Consider the following 20,315-nt stretch of genomic DNA (forward strand, 5'->3'; position numbering starts at 1 on the left):
ATATTTTTGAATTAACATGAATCCCATTGTTCTGGTTTTATTCCCCTGTGAAAGTTGGAAACCTTGGAATTTTACATGAAGGGCTTTTGTCTGTTTCAAAGGGAAGTGAATGTACTTTGATGGTGTAAGCTTTTCTCTTAGGGATTTTATGAACAATGCAGCCGGCATCAAAGAAGGGAGCGTGACTCTGAAGTTGGAGACAAAGACGTCTCTCTCGGTTACATCCACCTGAATGAATCGAGTCTTTACAGAATCTGGTGCGGACATGTTTGACGTCTGTCTAAATCACACCATGGAGGAAAATACTTCATTTGTTGAGCCAATGCCAGACAGACATCTCGACTGATGAATGCTTGAAAATTGGAATACAGGGAATGGGGTTTTTTCAGTATAAGCAGCATTATTAGCAAAAGAAAATGAGTTATGATTCTTGCTTCATTTTCAGAAGAGTTTTTCTAATTCTAGTCCTGCTCTAGAGAGGTTTATTTTTGAGTGTTTCTTGATCTGTTTCTCTACAATGGGGCCCTTGTCGGCTTGCACAAAGTAGACAAACTCACTGTTATTAATTAAAACCTAAAGTAAATTATGAAACACTGTTTTGCTTTCCTGAGGTATGTCCTCTCCTATTTTGGTATTTTCAGCAAACCAAAGAGGAATGTCACGAGTTCCTGCGAGTGGACAGTCTGAGAAAGACAACATCGCGGTTGTGGTTGAGATTAAAGCCCATGTTATGTCTGGTTACCTCTGTATGTCTGAAAACAAGCTTCTAGGTTTGAACACAGATTGATAGTGTAGCCTCATCATTAGAAAGTGTATACCCAGAGACCCATGCAAGTTTGGAAAATTAAAAAAAAGCTGAACCATCTTTACATCCCAACAGCATTACTGATCAGTGTGTAGGTGCTCCCCTTCCTCCCCGTGCTTGTCAGACTCAGTGGAGTTCCTCGGTGCTCTATGAAGAAGAAGAGGAGGGGCTCCTCCTCTCCGGTCTTGCACCTCACGCTGCGAGATATTCAGTAGCAAGGTCTCTGCACACCAGTCAGTCTACCAGTTCCCAGCCCGAGTACAGACAGCCACAATCTTTTTTTCTTCTTCTTTTTCTGGACGGCTAGTGTTTTCTCGGCGCCGCGAGCTCGTTTCCCGGAACGGACACTTCGCAACCCGGCGTGGTTTTCAGTGCACCGGGTGTCACAGAGCAGCATCCTGCTAACCTCACTGCGCACGGATCTCAGTGACTGATTTCTGCCATGCATCCGCATTGGGGGATTACGGGTCATGCAGCATAGGCTTTATTATGTCCCTGCGCTTTGATCCATGATCATTACACCATGTTTTTTCCTGATTTGTCAGACATATGTAGTGACAGAAGATCATTTCATTGTTGGCAGCTGCACGCATTGCCTGCCTGTGTCTGTCTCACATCTTCACTGACATCTCTGCTTGCACGCTGTGTTTTGTAGACCCCCCCCCCCCCCCCCTCTCTCCCCTAATATTTTTTTGGGGGGGCAAGGCATCTCCATCACCCTCACAGAAATGCCACACCAATGCTGGCCGCTGACATCCCGCCAGCCTTCTTAAAAACAACACAAATAAAACGTCCGGATCGCGGGGTGAACCGACATGGATAGCGGGAGCCGGGCTGCGACGGTCGGAGATGGTGCAGCCAATTTCACAGCAGCCCGCCTCTGGCTGGATCTCCTGAACGCTTCGAGCCCGCCGACGTGGTGGGACAGCAGCCCGCCACGCGAGGGGACCGGGCTGGGCGAGCAGCAGCGCCTCGTCCGAGAGCAAGCCTACCGGGACTTCACCACCACCATCCAGGTTTTCATCCTCATAGGTTCGCTGCTCGGTAAGTCGCGTCGAACAAATACGCGTATTGTGCACGCTCGACAGAAAGGCCCTAAAACCCACCTAGAATCCTGCAGACAGGGAAAACCTTACTCTCGTTTTATTAAAGCATCCACTATGTATGAGTCAAGCGATCCTCGTGGGGACACCCTTTCTACTAATTTAAATATCTCAGGAAATTTGCAACACCAGAAAAAAAGTTGCCCAATCACTACCTGAAAGACTTTAATATGAAGCAATGGTATGGTGTCTTCTGTACCAGCATGTGAAAATATGGTCAATGTCATAAAAGCTGAATTGGATTGTACATTTTAGTCAGCTTCTTCTTAGCGCAATGCATTTAGGTCTTGAACCTAAAACACATACTGTGGCTTAAACGACTGAAAACCACGACAAACAACACGAGAAAAAAAACTGTCAGTTCTAAAGAAGATGTTGCCAGTGATAAAATAAAAAAAAGTACTTACCCATCAAATTTGTTGGCATTTCTCAATTAAACCCGGAAAAAGCCGGGATGCCCTCTCTCAAAACTCATGTCATTGTCAGTCATCCCTAAATTATTGAGACTTTACTGCACATCAGTGTGGGATGCAATTCATTTTCCTGGCATGGTGAGCTCATTTTTACTCGATAGGTGGGAACATGATAATAGTTACATGTTCAAGCTATATACCAGGTCAGACTCGTTGTGCGCGTCCTCCACATTTTCATTAGAATGTGTGTTGTTGTTTTGAAATTAAAGGGAAGTCAAGACACACAACAGGCCTTTGGTCATTTTAGAACATTTGTGTCAGCAGCCTTGTTCCTATAGCATTGTTGTATGCACTCAAAAGTAAAATAGCGTATGACGTCCCAGGACTCCTCATCTTGAGTTGTCTGACTATGTGTCTGTTTTTTCATGCATGTATTAGTTTGCTGCTAACTTGAATATTGGATATTGAGCAGAAGTGTTACATAAATATGTTAATTAACAGATTCAAGAATCAAACATGGACTTAAACAAAAGCGTATTCGGTGCACGTTGGCACAAGCTGCGGTGGTAAACTTGACAGGTGTTAGCTACCTAGTTCACCATGAAATTGGCGAAACTTACCGTATTTTGAGCCTCTTTCAAGCCAAATCTGTACTGGCTCCGTTACAAATATTCCTGCTTCTGCCAGTAGAAGCACCGGCTGCTGATGATGGAAGAGAGGAAGGAACCGTGTGAATTGATGAGCCGCACCAAGACATCAGTCTCACAGTTTGACATCCCCTCCATCTCATCGGCAGCCAGAAAACATAATCCTCCTGCTTAAAATGAGCGCCGCACATGAATGTGTTATTTGTCACAAATGTGGCTATAACATCCTGTCGTCTCGCTGCTGAAAACACACTCAGCCATGATTGCTAGTGCTGTTTGGAAAAGTATGGACTCAATCACAGGTTGCACAAATAGCTCACTGCGATGAAAGGGATGAAGTGGACTCCAAAAAAGGCACAAAAAAAAGAAAAAAAGACTGACTCAGTACCACCTCCTGCTGTGCAGTGCAATGTGGCAGGGTCAGGAAAGGCCTTTTGGCAGCATTGCTCAAAATGTCTACTTTTTCCTCCGTATGTTGTGTATATGGCTTGAAAAACAAAGGATATATATGTATTTTCCTTTTCAAACAACATCATTCAGATGTGCAAAATGTAAAATAAGAAGGAAATCCAGTATACTCTTTAAAGAGGCTGCTGTCTTAAAGGCAGAGGTTCCCACAGTACTTGAACGCACCGCTGCAGGATGTAAATAAAGCATGTAATAAACACGGGCATGACCCTTGAACATTTTAGCAAAGGATTCAAGAGTGACGCAGTGAAGTCAGTGTTTTCTAGCAGATTGTCAAAGCCACTGTTTGAAGAATTAAATAATGTTTGACTTTGGCGCCCCAAGAAAAGAAAACTGTAGCTCACAGCAATTACAGACTGATAAGTTCTGCAAATATTTTTAAATATATAAACAGAAATAATGCAGATGATATAAATACGTGTTGGCTTTTGCTAATGACATAATAATCTCAGGCGAGTGAACTGAAAAAGGTGAGCGTTACCTTTTCCGTGACACAGAGTGTATGACCATTACGTGTAGAACCCAAACTAACATGAAAGATGAAATGCATCAAATACCTGAATCAATTTTAGGAACAGTCACCATTCAAACTGCCACTGTTTGGAGAGTCATTTCATTCCAAGTAAAAAGAAATCAAAGCAATTTCATGAGCAGCAATGAATAATACAACTGATGGTGGTCCAGAGGGCTGTCTTTGAGTTTTTGGTTTTCATGCCACTTTTCAAGACGTCAAAAAGGGTTTCTGTTGTATTTTAAAAGCCAGGATACATCATCAGACAGCACTTACTATCAGAGGTGCGCAAGATATGTTGGTGTCATCATGTAGGCAATTTTGTTTTCCTAATGGGGAGAATTGCACTTTGTGTTGGTGTTAATCTCATGTTATTATTAGTATAACATCATTATCATTCCCCTAAAACGCACTGATTAACTTTGGACTAATTTACTAGAGCGAGGCTAGCTGTTTCCACCTTCCTCCAGTCTTTATGCTAAGCTAGGCTAACAGCGTCCACTTTATTTAACGCACAGACTATTTCCCAAAATATTGAAGTAGTCTGTAAACTATCAGGCAATTGTGATTTTTCCCAACAAAGCATAGATCAGAGTTTGACTGTAAATCTGAATAATGTGCCACGGTGTGCGAACACACCATCTAATTTAACCGAATATAATCACGTCTGTGAGGAATGACAGTACGTGGATATCTGGCTCTCTATTTCTTCTGTTGGAATACCATTCATAAATAAGTCTCTCATTAAAACTAAAGTAACTATAACACCACAGGGATAGAATAAGGTGTTAATGGTGTTAATGATGTTTCACACTTTGAATTTTAATGGCTACTGCTACTATGTTTGATACCTGGATGAGTCGATAACAGCAGCTTGTTCCCACCAAAGCAGAGATGACACAACTTGCTCTCATGTGTTTGAAGCAGACAAACAAAACGAGTTTTAAGTATTTTGAGTGTTTCACGTCGCTGCCTATTGGACTGCCATTTGTTAAGTGGAAAAAAAGCAATCATGTTTAGTGCTTGCTCTTTCTCCCCAATGGCTGCATTGAATATGGTTGCCAAGGTGTTTCTCAAGTGCCAAGTGAGTATTTCAGGCACAAAGGGACAAAGTGATGTTACAGACGGCGCAAGGTCTGATTATACAAGAGTAAATGTCCCAATGTTGTGCATGAAGGCACTTACAAAGACACATGTTATTAGTTAGTTACAGTTATGTGAAGCACTTTGCAACCCAGGACTTAAAAACCACGACACCAATTTAAAAAAAGCACTCTTTAGTGCTGTTTGTTTGTTTCGGTGGTAAATGATTTAAAATGTGCGTAACAGAGCATGTGTGTGTAAAATGAAACACTGTGTTGGAACTGTAATCCCACCTACAGTATGCCCACTTGCATTGCAACCACTGGGAGGGTGTGACATCACACTATTGCACCTGTACCAAAGTAAGACTCTCACTTAGACTCAGCAACTGTCAAGAGCCTCTCTCTTTGCACTAATATTAATACTGAAAGGTATCACTTCTCTTCACTTATCCAATGAAATATCTCAACAACCGTTTGATGGATCGACATGGAATTCAGTACACACATTCATGTCCCTCACAGGATGAATTGTAATAACTTTGGGGATCCCTTGACATTAAATCCAGCGCCATCTTCAGGTAAAAGTTTCATTTTGTCCAATACTTTGGTTTATGACCTGCAAAATGAATGACATTCCCATCAACCAGAGCTGTACTTTGTGTTTCGTGCCAAGTAGCAAAAATGGGCATACTAAACTAAGATGGTGAACTCTGTGCTTGCCTAGCATCGGCATGCTAGCATTGTCATTGGGACCACATTTTCCTCTTCTGACGATGCACATTATGACTTTTGGCGCTGAGAAGCAGAGACAGACGGGGCGTGACGCCACAAAACGGAGGTCTGATGGATGCAAAACATGTTTGACACAGAAGACTGCTGTCAACATTGGCTTCCTTTAACCATTACCATGGTCCTTCCCTACCCAAGTTCTTATAAAACAGTCATTTGTACTGGTTTTTAAAAACAGCACCGGCAAACACTGTTGACAATGGGGGTGCACATCAGGAAACAGACAAATGGGTTGTTTTGTCATTTACTTTGGAGGTGTGTTGCGTTGTCCATATTTCTCTCCTGAAAAGACGTGTATTTGTGTTAATTTCATGATCCCATTTGAGTGGGCCTCACAGAATGCAGAAGCTGAGCGAAGGCTGAGCATTAATTACCACTACATTAGGGATTCCCCGAAATACTACTCCTGTGTGCTGCTGTGAAATCACACGCAGTTGGACACAAGCAGTCAAGCACACTGTGTTCCCTCAAAAACAGCTTCTTCCAGCTCCATCTAAAACCTCTCAGGCCAAATTCAACAATCTCACCCACCATAATGGCTTTTTACATCTAACCTCGCTCTTATAGCTTTTATATCCCAGTAAGCTGTAGCGACCACCATTTTTTTTCTTGCAATTGATGGTGAGTGCTTGTATTTCCACCTGTGTCCTGAACATTTACAGACATCAGAAACAATTAACCTTTGAAGTAATAACGTATAGTTTGCCTCACCAGAGAACATCTTGCTCCGTCTCCCACAATGAGTGCACAGCTAACACTCTGTGGGTAATTAAATTTGGAGGAGGCTGGTATCACACGTATCCCTGTGTGACCTGACATCAGTCAGTGTGCCGCAGGGAGTATAAAGTTCACCTTTTTAAAACCTTATTAACAAATCATTACGGTCTCATTGCTCCAAATTATGGAGGGTCCTGAACATGGAAAAGCCACCGTTTCCCCGCTTGCACCTGATCGTGTGCTGTCTCACTCAGTCTAATTCATTTCTTCACCCTGCAAAGAGCTGCAACATTGTATTTTATCTGCAGTAGTTCATAGTGTTGAGTGCTTGTGTGCACAAATACAGCAGATAATCAAACATTTCTCACAGTTGTTCTTGAAATTGTTACGAATCAGTCTACGCAAAACCACAATTTAAGACAAAATAGTCTTGATTTGTCTTCTAAACAGATACCTGAAAGACCACCCTGAATCAGTAATATGAATTATTAGTTCCAGAATTCGATTTTAATCAAGTTGCAGGAGTACACGCTGCACCTTATGTTTTACTTCTTTTTTTTTTTTACCAAAAAACACTATTTTAAAAGACCACATCTGTTCAAACTGACTGTGATCTGGACATTTATATGTCCGCAGGTCCAAAACGTGTTGTGTTTCCTTCTGCAATAAGATGCGGGTCAGCACAGTTCAATATAAACAAGGTCCTCTTGCAATGAGCAGAGAAACATTTTTGTTCTTACTTGCAATTAATACTTTTACATTTTTTTGTATTGGTAATTGTTAAACCACCCTGAACATGTATTGTCGTTGCCTTGCTTTGCTGTATGGCGCAACGTTTTTTATTGTTTAGGCCTTTAAAGATGCACCAGTTCATAGGTAAATTAAATGATGTTGCATAGTGTAAGATGAGGAGCTTTGAATCAATGCGTATAATATATTATATTGTTAAAGCTTTACGTCTCACTCCTCCTTTATCCAATCCTTTCACTCCTTAATTTATTCTATCACAGTCTCTGTGCTGGATGGATGTGAGGAAGACTTGGTAGATAAATCATCAATCCATCTATACTAACTCACATAGATTAGACGGACACACACCCGTCTTTCATACCAATGGGCAATTTAGAGTCTCCAGGCGACCCAACTACTTCCTCTCTGAACTGTGGGAGGAAAATGAGCGCTCAGAGAAACCTAAACCTTAACAAGCATGACAAGAGGATACAGCAACCTCAAACCTTTATAACTGTTTTAGTTGTTAAAAGATGCATTCACACCACAGTCCGGAGCGATTTCCTCCAATTTGGAAGGGTTTCCTTTCTTTACTTACATTCAGTTGGACAGGTGATGACAATATAATTAAGGTGCCAATAATAGCACCAATATAGATTTTGGTACTTTTACACAGTGAAAAGCTAAAGAAATGTTTAAATAATACCAATAAATGATATAAATGAACAACTAAGTCAGCATTCCTTTATCATTAAAAAGCCTCAAAATAAGCCTGTCTGAACTGATAATCTCATTGGTTGCATGCCGTCATACCAGATTACTCTGCCCAATAAATATAAGATCTTTAGTTGTTTTTTTGTAAACCTTTTAGTAGTAAAAAGGAAACCTAAAACTAGACAAACAACAACAACAAATGACAACACAAAGGTTTTGAAATCAGAAGACAAACTGATTATTCCAAATAATTGTTCCCTCCTCCCCTCCAGGAAATGCCTCGGTGTTGTGGTGCACCTGCTGCACAAACGTCTTTAAATCCGTGACCAACCGATTCATCAAGAACCTGGCGTACTCGGGTATCTGCGCCGGCCTGGCGTGCGTTCCCTTCGACGTGGCGCTCGGAGCCAGCCCTCGCTGCTGCTGGTGGCTTCACACTCTGCTGCTCTGCAAGGCCATCAAGTTCCTCCATAAGCTCTTCTGCTCGGTCACTGTGCTCAGCTTCAGTGCCATCGCACTCGACAGGTCAGTGAATCATACACATAGTTAAAGTAGACGGAGATGATACAGTCGTAGATTATTGTGTTGTTTTTTTTAAAGAAGAAATCGATTCTCCGATCAGTTTATCAATGCATTGCTTGGCCGAGACATTCTCTTCCTAACTTGGAAGTACAGACATCCACGCTGCACAAATGGAGCAACATCAAACTGGGGCTAAACTCTGGAAGATTGTTTTTGTTGTAGGGGAGAAAGCCTTTTCAATTTCCATCTACACCCTGTTGTGTTGACGAGAGGCGTGGGGTCGATGGAGCATGTGAACGCCACGCTGAGCGGCCGTGTCCCAGGCATCCCTGCAGCGCGAAAAGCTGCAGCCAAAAGCAGCCTGAGATGACTGCTACACACACATACACACACACACACACACACACACACACACATGCTGATGCCAATGCTGATCATGCCTTTACTGATCAGGAAAGCTAATTAAATTGACAATACTAAACCCTAATCTCATTAAATGTATCTGTTTATTGTCTAAAACTTTTGAATATTAGGTTACAGAAAAATAAAGAATCTGTCTCAAAAACACAATTCAAACCACCAAACACCAAATTCACAGAGATATTACCTTGCTGGCTAACTACTGTAGCTATATGCTAACACGCTAGTCAGCTGGGAAAACTCTAGCACCACAGAAAGCAGCATGCTCTCCTCTGTAGCGGTCACTGAACAAGCTAGCTCGGTCACTAATGGGACGATAAGTTCAGACAGTTTAGACATTTTAAAAAATGTGTTTGTACCATCGACTGTCTTATAACTGTTAGTACTCACAAACAGATATGTATACTAACAGATAACATAACACCAGCGTGTATTCAAATACTGCAGTTTCCTCAAACTATTGGACGACTTCAGTATATAACGGCTACTGCACTGATCAGCCTCATTCTCCATAATTTAAAATCAATGAAAAACTTCATCACACCACCGACTACAGTATAACACATGTAAGTTTGAGTATCATTTATTTTTTATGGTGAGTGTAGTCAGATTGTGTATTGTTGCAGCTTCGCCTCAGCCTTAGTTTCACTGCTACAAAGATGATTTTGCCTCCATAGCAACTAATGCAGTCAAACCGATGAATTATTAATTTTCAAGGAGGGCATTCGAGGCTGTGTATGTACAGACGGGCTGAGACTGCAGCAGTTATCGGCTGGTTAACACACACACACACATACACTAGCGTGTAATGATGAAGAGACACTCTAGACAAATAAGCAAGTCCTTCCCGTGATTTGTTTAATTTATTACTACGGAACAACAACAGGATGATAGACAATCTGCATATACTATTATGTATAAGACGGACAAAAGATCTAGTTTGTAGGTGTGCTATGAAAAACAACAACACATGATTTCAACCTCTACACTAGTTAATATACCACACATAAAACATAGTTAATATATCTCCCCATTTGATGACCAGCTTACAGATTTTTATGTTTCCATTCAAAGATATTTTTTTATTGATTACATTTGTTGGGGGGATTGTTCGCCAGCATTTGATAGCTTGAAAAATGGCAGATTTGTCTTTCATTTAATATTTTCATTCTTTATCGAAATATACAGGGGCAAATCATATTAATACGCCTCTGTAATACAGTAAATCTATAATAAATATTTATAATATACAGTAAAAAAACACCACCATACATATGTTAAGAGGCACAAGGATACATTTGGTGTCTACAGATTTGACAAAAACAACTGGGCCTCTTTCCTTTTTTTTTTTTACCAGTATCTCAGCTTATATAACAGGTGCATGCATTTTATATTGTACTCTCTTTCCAGCAAAACCACTTGAAGCTCTACTGTGGTGAGAGGTTCAGTTTTTCAGTTTAAAAATAGTGGAAATGCATTTTCAGAGCAGGATACAGATTCTGCATTTCCATTTGTATTTCCGCGTAAATCATCTAATGAGAGATCTTCATAAGCTGAATCAGCACCACTGCGTGCAGGCGACACTACAGTCAAACAATAAACGCTTTTCACATCAGACGTTTTGACTTGTCATCCAGAGAAAAGCACAGGTGTTACTAACAATAATAATTGATGGCTGAGTTGTAAAGTGTCTCAATAAGCCATGACGGTGGCAGCTAATTAGAATTCAGCCCTCATTATTTAAGTTAACACCTGGGATTTTCCAGCTGTGACCTGTCAAAATTTCCTCTGTGAAAAAGACCCACAAGTCTCTTTTTGTCTTTGTGTCTCCAGGTACTACTCTGTGCTGTACCCGTTGGAGAGGAAGATCTCAGATGCAAGATCCCGAGATCTGGTCATCTATATTTGGATCCACGCGACGGTGGCGAGCCTTCCCGTGTTCGCCGTGACCAATGTAACAGATGTGTACGTCACCTCGTCCTGCTCCGACGACCACGCCCGCTCCCTGGGCCACAAGGTGTACGTGTTGATCTACAGTGTCACCACGGTGATCCTCCCCCTCGCTCTGGTCTTCCTCTTCATGCTGCTGATCCGCAGAGCGCTCAGTTCGAGCCAGAAGAAGAAGGTGATAATTGCCGCGCTGCGGACTCCCCAGACCAGCATCTCCATCCCATATGTGTCCCAGAGAGAAGCTGAGCTACACGCCACTCTGCTGGCTGTGGTGCTGGCCTTCTCAGCCTGCAGCGCCCCCTATGGGGCATTGGTGGTTTATCGCACCATTTTGGCAGACACTACAGAGCTACCCATTTCGCTGTACCTGACGGCCCTCTGGCTACCCAAGGTGTCCCTGCTCACCAACCCACTTTTGTTTCTGACTGTCAACCGCTCAGCGCGTCATAGCTGGCTGGACCTGCTGGCCAGGATTCACAGACGTTACAGCCGCCGAAACGTGGTCAGCACCGGGGGCCTGGCCTCTTTAGGAGCAGAGGGTGTGATCGGGGAGCCGGTGGGACTGGAGACAGCCGGCCGCTCTGGGAGCCAGCTACTGGAGATGTTTAACATTGGCCAGCAGCAGATCTTCAGGCCCTCTGAGGAAGAAGGGGAAGAAGATGACGCGGAGAAAGAGATCCCTTGTCAAGGATCAGAAGGCTGCTCGGGGCCTAAAGAGGACCTCAAGGGTGGGTCGAGACTAGGAAGCTTCAGAGGGGAGGTGATCACCAAAAAGGATCCTCTGCAGGGGACAGGGGGAGGGCTGGTCATCACCAAGGACGGCCCTCCTGCAATCATAGCACCCCGGGCCTCTCCGGTCCACACGTGCGCTTACGCCTCTTCATCTCAGGTGGCACCAGCTACACCCACAGAAGCTGAGGACTCCACACAGTTTGGTTTTGGACCCTTCGAGCTGCCACCTCAGTGGTTACCAGAGACCAGGAACAGCAAGAAGAGGCTGCTGCCTCCGCTGGGTAACACACCCGAGGAGCTGATCCAGACCAAACTGCCCAGGCCGCGGCCTGAACGGAGAATCAGCAGGAACAACAAGGTCAGCACCATCTCCACTGTCGACCCGTGAACTATTCTGGCCTCTGACCTGCAACACTGTACACAGCTCATTACAGGGAAGGCCTCTTGGGTTGGCCAGGCCTTTACAGGATATTGATGTGTCAAGTTGCTCGGTTAATTTGACCCCCTTTAGAGGTCCAGGTTTTTTCACTTAACTGCACAAAAGCGAGACGCCTGAAGCACTGCAGTTTTCTTATTGGCAAGAATCAATTTCATATTGAAAATATTTACAATGCTGTGAGAAATGTGTCTGCTCATGATTAAGGACTCCTACAACGGCCGCATGATTATTGTTATTGAGAAGGCAGATACCTTTTTTGAATCTTCTTGTTTTGATGAGAGCTGGCATCAGTAGTTTAATGAACACTGTACAAATCCAATTATCCTGAGAGATGCACTGATACAAAATAATCTATTTCCATATAGTAAAAAAAAATCAAGCGAGGATATTGAATCTCCAAAACAAAACATTTTGTACTCTGTTGCACTCGGTAAATGAACACGTCTAAGTGTCAGTCCTTTCACTTAACCCTTTGTCTCACTTTTGGATAATATTCAGATTTCTTCTAATGTGGTAGATGTTGTTGTCATTTGTACTTTAAATGTATGTGGATTTGATAAAGACGAAAAATGCAGATGTGTGCAAATACATGTGAAAAGAATGTGTTACTTTCAGAGTTTAATTGGTGTTCAGACATGTTTTCTGGAACACAAAGTGCATCAAATATACAGAAAAATGGAAGAATATTACAAATGTGCTTTGATAAGAAAAGAAAATCCAGGTCGGGCATCTTTTAGTCCCCTTCAATCAATATTATTGATTCCTCCCAGGTTTCCTGAAAATCAATTGCTCAATCAAATGACTGTAAAATAAAGCAAATAAGATCTACAAGCGCACATTTTTATATCACCAAATAGTCTGTGAAATGGTTTTCAATTTTCAATTTCTCTGACACATGGTACTGTCTGCTCTGCCTCCTTTGTGATCCATAATTCAACAGCGGCAGCCTCAACCTGAAGCTTTGGATGAGGTAAACAGAGCTGGGCGACACTTCAAATATTTGTCAAGGCGTAACTCCCTTCGGGGCTACCCACAATCCCCTGCTATGTCCACAAAGGACCTGAATCTATACTGCATCCTACCCATGCTGTTATCAGGCACAATTGTGCAGTCATGCCTGACTGGAAAGAGTATCCATTGCTGCCACAGGAAAGAGATGAGTAACATGTTTATTGTTATACGTCTGCTTCGGTGATGACTGTGTTAGGATGCTATTGAAGACTACAGTAGCTGCTGCGGTAGATATACAGCACTGAGCCCAGAATGCTGCTGGTTCAAAGGGTGACACGAAAAGCAGGAAGATCATTGATTTGTATCTGGTGTGTTTAAGAATACTCTGGCCTTGGCTCATATTTATTATATTATTGATTTGATTCAAGGCTTATTAAAACAATCTTTAACTCCTAGAACCATTAAGACCTTGACAACATAGATACAGTGCAGTAATGTGTGTGTATATATATATACTGTATATCAGTGGTTCTCAGACTTTTTCTGTCGCGCCCCACTTTGGAGGAAGAAAAATGTTCATGCCCCACCGCCCCAACAAAATTGTAACAAAATGGTCTATGTTGAATGGGAGATTCATTGTCTCCCATTACCCCCAGATGGGACTGTGTCGTTGCAGAGAAACAAGCTCAGGGCTGCCACTGATTCAGCGTTATTGTAAGTTGTATTTATTTATGCATTTTATATTTGTTTTCATGCTGGTCGTATCATTTTATTTCGTCGTGTTTTTCCGCCACACCTTGCAGGCCGGTCCGTGAAAATATTGTCTTACATGAAACCGGTCCGTGGTGCAAAAAAAGGTTGGGGACCACTGGTGTAGAGTATCAGGTGCACCTCGATTGGCAGTGCAGATTGTCTGGGGAGGGACAACAGCACAGCCAAAATATACAGCCGACATGTCGAAAAAAGTCATAGCAGTAAAATGTAAATTGTGTAATTTCTTCCAATCAGAGCAGTGAAATGTGCCACCCAAACAAAAAATAATTTATAGAAAGACTTATTATTATTTGTCTTAACTATTATCCACCAAATTATTCAGTTCGATGACAGTTTTAAGGTCTTAAATCCATCAATTGCCTAATTCCCAAACTCAGGTGCAGGTGAGATTTGGGTGTGGCTACAATTACAATACAGTACATGGGATGCAACATATTAGCATTTGAATATGAATTTGCAAACATAGACAGCTTAACAATGTTAAAAGGATCATTTGTGGAGTTACTTGCCACAGCTTACACTTTTGTTGTGACTTGTTGCATGTATGATTTAAAATATCTGCAAAGCAATAGACAAAATTATTTTTTTTAATATACAGTGTTGTATCATTACTGCTAATGGGTCATAATGTGTGGAGTTTTGTGAAAACTGTGCCATGGAAAACATGATGAACGCTGGACTAGCAAATAGTGAATTCATAAAAGGAGACATTATCTGCCTTTGAGAATAGAACAGAATAGAATAGAATGCTGGATGGAACTGGAACACAGCAGAGTTCTGGAATAAATTAGAATGTTGAGGTATCATCTTGTGGATGAAGCCAGGTGCTCCACAGAGGACAGCTGGACAGCTCTGAGGTAAGCCACATGCAAAACCACTCCTCAAAATTTCTAGTAAAGTATTTTATTTTATTTTATATGACTGGTCAGGCTTCCTGGAGGGCTCCCTGTTGACGTGAAGGTCTATCATCTGGCAAATTGGCAGATGAACTTGCAAGCTTTTCAACCTCACTTCAGGCTTCTGGTGTGTCCGATGTAGGCTGCTGTGGTAAGATACTGGCACCAAACTCCTGTCGTGTAAACCAGTAGCATATCTGACCTGTAACTTTGGATTCAGAATAGACTGCTACCACTTTTCATAATTTGGCTCAGGATGTTTGGTGCCACCATGATGATTTTAGGATTACCAAATCCCTCCTTGAATATCAAATTGTTAGCATTGATCATTTACTGAGAGTTAAGTACAGTAAAACTTAGAGCTTTGCGTAGAGGAGTGATATTTTGAAATATAGTATTTATAATCATGCAGTTGTAAAATAATTAACTAACTGTGTAAAATGTTGGGATTTACTCTAACCTCCTACATTAGGACAGTGTTTTCATGCTCTCATTCACTCACTCTCTGTGCTTTCTCTCCTCACAGGTTTCTATGGATCATCGTTATATCTGGACACTGGTCGTGCCTCTAACGTAGTTGTGACATATGCAAGAGTAATTTCCCTGGTTGTCCTGATCGTGACAGTGAGCATGAACTGTCGGGGAGAGGCAGTCACGTATCTCGCCGACACGCTCTCTCCTAGAGAGACAAGCGGGGAGAGTCCTGCACGGTGACATGTCGCTGTGTTGGGCTGCTGTTTCAGTAGTATCAAAAGGGGATGCCCAGTCTTCAAATCATGTGCCAACATGCGTTAGGGTACTTCCGGTGTCCGATGTAGGATGATGGGGTAATATGCTCTCACCAAACTCCTGTCGTGTAAACCAGTAGCATATCTGACCTGTAACATTGGATTCAGAATAGATTTTGTCCATTAGCACTTTTCGTAATTTAGCTTAGTATGTTTGGTGCCAACATAATAATTTAAGGATTACCAAATCCCTCCTTGAATATCAAATTGTTAGCATTGATTATTTACTGAGAGTAAAGTACAGTAAAACGTAGAGAGCTTTGCTTATGAGGGATATTTTGAAATATAGTATTTATAATCATACAGTTGTAAATTAATTAACTATGTAAAGTTTGGGGATTTACTTTAACTTCCTACATTAGGACAGTCTTGTTATGCTCTCATTCACTCACTCATCTCTCTGACTCTCGCTCTCTGGCTCCTACTCTATCAGCTGACAGTGGGCGATTTCGCCACGGCCTCCCTCAGCCAATCATATATTTCCCATCAAACTTTAAAGACCTGTTCTCTTCTGTGCAGTCAGCTGTCATTCCAGTACAAACCGATGTGACCCTCCTCCCCATTCATCATCGCATCCGGTGCTCAAGGTTTCTTCCACTGAGGGCAGTCCCACTCAAACATGCCGTCATCTGGATCTTCAGCCTGCCCCTACTGCCTTCAACAACTCCACCAGTGTCGACTCTCCAAAATTTTAACTTTACTTTGCACAATTTAATAAATGTATTTGTTCACTGTAAATTAAGTTTCTCCTGATTTAACAACCTGTGTCTCACTGTATAAGTGTGTCAATTATCTCCCGGTGGCTTCAGTTCTCCTATTTATTATGTTTTTTGTGATGTATGTCATGTTATTTCAAACTAATTTGCAATCATAAGAAGCGTGGTCTTTGTTGGTGAAATGTTTCTTATATACAAAGAACAATTACTTATCGTAAAACTCCAAAAATATAGTAGAGTAAAATCTTTTAGGTGTGTTTTCTAGAAACTACAGGTCTGATGAGGAAAGTGGGAACAGGTTTGTAGGTGGGAGGGGATGTCATGTGACCAGGACTGGCAGGTCTGGGGAGTGAGCAGGGGCTGGAGAGAAACCACCAACCCACTAGAAAGTCTCTGACCTCCCTCAAACTTCTCAGACAGTTTAAGTGATTTGTCAACTTTTATCATTTCATAAAGAGGTCATTCTTTACCTTCAGGTTATTTTACAAGTAGTAAATCTCTTGTTGTCTCTGCTGTCGGACTGTGGAGGTCCAGTTTGGTGGATAAGTCACACTCTGTCTGTGTACCTTATCAATTACTTTTTACAATCAGTTCAGTAGTTTACTCATTTAATATTATCACCATCCAGATGAAGAAAGTTGCTATACAATAGAGCGAGGAGTCACTTGGTAGCAGTAGTAAGTCATTCCCCTTAGCTCCCCAACCTCCTGCACCCCAACATCTGCTGCCATCACCCCCGGCTCCTGTGCCTCGGTCTCCAGCTACAGCAGCCTGGCATGAGGGTCTTCATCAGAGAACTGGAGCAGAGACCCTGAGCTCCGCAACACCTTCAAACACTGCTTCAGCACCTGATTGGCCTTCCATTTCCCTTCCTTAGACCTCAACAAGGCGTCTGTGGTGCCCTTATCAACTATAAGGTCCACACTGCTACAACCGTAGTGCTTGTGGAGCTGTGTGCAGTCCAGCTCTACCAACTCAAGCCGAGAGGAAAGATTGTGAGGTTGAATGGCTTTGGTTTGGACGTGTTCCTGCATTAGTCGCACAGCTATGGGGGAAATGTCTGCACAAGTGACCCGGACCGGGAGAGGAGAGTGTCTGTAAATAAAGGGCCCTAAAGCAGAAGTGCCACAGCCCATATCCAGGACTTGGAGCAAACCGTCTGGGTGGGGCTTGGTCTGCAATAGGGGCATAATGAAGTCCCGGACAGCATCGGAGCCAAAGAACCACTCAAAGTGTTTGAAGGTGTTTGTGCTGCTGCTGCTCTCAGTGTAGAAGCGGTCCCAGGTTGCTTTCTTATCCATGTTTTCAATCAGTTCAGCTACGCAGAAACACAGATGGGATTATGTCACATGAGTTAGTGAGTGAACATTAGCAGTGAAACACAGATACAACTTGCCTCAGTGCCTCCATCCTTCTGTCATATTTGGAGGGACTTTATGCTAAAATAAATGTAAAATCTATCAATTTAATGTGTCAAATATCTTTTCTTTTAATATATGATTTAAGACCTTTTCTTGGGTCCTTGGAAGCCACTAAGCTCGGCATGAAGACAATCTACCAAGCTGACAAACTCAAATGACTCACATTGCTCATTAAAATAAAAAAGCAACATACACTCAACAGTCCTGCATTGAATCCTCCCTTTGTGTACTTTATAATGCTCAGTTCATCTTTAAACTGTTAAATAGGTGTGTTGATGTATCCAGGCTGTGTTATATTAGACTGCATTAGCTTGGTGTCGCTAACAAGTTAGCAACCGAGTGTGACGTTATTGCACAACAAAGTGCTACTTTATGGTCAGCTTCTGTAGCCAACATATCGGTGACTTGCGGAATCTTTTACGAGATTAAAATGTGCCTTGCTACGTCCTTATACCTTTGGAGCAGATAAATGGGTAGTGCAGTTTACAATTATCATCCTACCACCTTCCGGTGTCTCCAATCTTCACACAGAACTGATTATAAGCGGCAAAGTCTGGCTCATTGTCAGCAAGGTTTCCCCATTTCCTATATTCAGATCCACTCCCGCTGCTGCCGTTAAGGGCCTTTAAACGTATTTTCTCAATCAGCTTCTTACTCTGAACGATGGGTTCCTACTTGGAAACAAAACGTGTGAAAAGTTAGAACGGTTTTGGTAATTTCACGACCTCTTTCTTTTGCTATCACCTCTTATTCAGTCAGGAATATTAATAATTATAGAAAAATGATTTCGATTTTAAGCGTACTTTTCATTGTATGTCTTTGCATGTTTTCATTTTTTGCTGATGACTTTTGGTCTTTGATGGAAAAACAAGCTCCATTCAGCAGCTGTGCTGGAGCTGTCGGTAAAATCATATGATCTTCATCAGCATCTCGTCCAATAATCAACGATGATCTACATTTCCATGACAACTGGAGCTCCATCTGAGCTGAGGAAGATCATGTGATATGATTGAAAGCTCCAGAACGGCTACTAAACTGACATAGTCATGATATATATATTTTTTTACTGTTGAGAAATTGGTGATCATTTATAGTATGTGCTCCATTTGTATGCTCCACATATTTGCCACATTTACAGTGATAACATGCAGTATAATGCACCACAAGTACAGCATCCTTACACAACCACTGCACAAAGGTAAAACTCCAGTACTTAGTTTTTTTCTCCTGTGACTTTTCAGAGAAAGAAATGGTTTTCGTTGTGTTTTCACAGATTTTTTGACGAATGGGGTAGTGAACGTCTAGATGTATTAATAAGAGATCAGAGGCTTAGTGCCTACGCGAAAGCCCTAATGTATTCTGTCAGCAGCAACAACCACTGGGTTTGGACATCAAGAAGCATGTTAACTCTCAGGTTCAATTCGGTTCATCAGAGTTTCTCTCAAACCAGCTTTTATGAGCTTGAACAGATCCCTCGTTAGCAGAAATGGCAGAGGAAATCAGGGTCGCAACATTTTACAATATAGCAAATTCTAGCAGCTGCAAGACTGTAAAAGTATAGTTTAATCTTCTTTGCAGTCTGTGTAAGAAGGAGCACATGGGGGATTTTCGAGCAGCAGAAGCAGGAGAACAAAGTCTCTGTTTGTTGTCAGCTTTGGTTTATTTTAATCCAAGCAGGAATTGTCGTCAGTAGTTTTTTTTCATATCGTCACTGGTATGGTCATCCATGTCCCCCCCCCCCCCCCCCCCCCCCTCCTCCTCCCAGTCCTCATGTCCATGGAAAGTCCACAAAATGGTATTGTATTACTGGTGCAGTCTTAAGCCAGTGCGCACAATCAATTCACTGATGTTATCAAGGAATAGAAGACAAACACAACAGGTAAGAGACAGATATTTCAAGGGAAATTAACAAGTTGTCCAGCTATTAGAAATAACAATACTCTTTAATCCACAAAAAGGCTTTAAAGGGCCTTTATAATAGGATTTATATTTTATTTTTGACAATGCATTTTTATGAAAACTGAGCTACAGGATTTAAAAAAAAAAAGAAATTGCATAAATATTCCTTTTTCAGACTAACTTGTGGGAATGCATCCCAGTGGATTTGTTCCTCATTCTATTTATGCTAAAGCTTATGCAAATCCATCCAGTGTGCATTTGAACTGGAAAGACTCCACTTGGGATGTTTCTCATTTGAATTAGAGCATATTCTATTTAGGCTGTCTGCCATTTTGGCTCCAGTTTTGTGATGGGTTTTCTCCTCATGTTCAGTTCAGTCTGTTTACAGTAACCAATTCAATTTAAAACTAGATTTTATTATCTTTTTTTCCATTATTCTTACCACGACCCAGCAATTAATCAGTAAAGATGCCAAACAAGAGCAGAATGAGCATAAAATTTTTTTTTTTCTCATGAAGTTAAAGTGTGTAAAATTAAAATAGCCCATTGACAATCACTCTTGACACAGATGGCAGTGTGCTGGTGAAGAGGTGAAGGGGCACACATGGTAATGACAGCAAAGAGACATAACAGGTAAGCTGGTTTAAAGGGCAGTTTACACAATTTACCATAGCAAAGAACTTTCCTCTAACAGCATAGCAATGAAATATTTTTTTATTTATCCATATACACATTTACTCCTCATGATTATAGCATCTGTCTGTGCCTTTTTAAGAATATTTAATTCAAAATAAAATATTCTTATGAGCATTTTCTGATCTGTCAA

The 20,315-nt window shown here is 41.7% G+C and overlaps 1 protein-coding gene and 1 pseudogene across 1 annotated transcript; one reads left to right on the forward strand and one right to left on the reverse strand.

Moving 5' to 3' along the window:
* Positions 1-1,595: 1,595 nt before the first annotated feature.
* Positions 1,596-11,993, forward strand: gpr176 (G protein-coupled receptor 176). The gene is made up of 3 exons (XM_076083521.1): positions 1,596-1,849; positions 8,254-8,506; positions 10,757-11,993. Exons 1-3 carry the CDS (start codon positions 1,621-1,623, stop codon positions 11,991-11,993), a joined length of 1,719 nt encoding a protein of 572 aa, XP_075939636.1. The 5' UTR covers positions 1,596-1,620.
* A 4,771-nt stretch (positions 11,994-16,764) lies between these two features.
* LOC142942036 (citrate synthase-lysine N-methyltransferase CSKMT, mitochondrial-like) lies at positions 16,765-17,482 on the reverse strand (annotated as a pseudogene).
* Between the last annotated feature and the right edge of the window lie 2,833 nt (positions 17,483-20,315).

Source organism: Anarhichas minor, unplaced genomic scaffold (assembly GCF_050575085.1).
Source record: "Anarhichas minor isolate MPS153535 unplaced genomic scaffold, ASM5057508v1 ptg000136l, whole genome shotgun sequence".
In the NCBI taxonomy this organism is placed as follows: domain Eukaryota; kingdom Metazoa; phylum Chordata; class Actinopteri; order Perciformes; family Anarhichadidae; genus Anarhichas; species Anarhichas minor.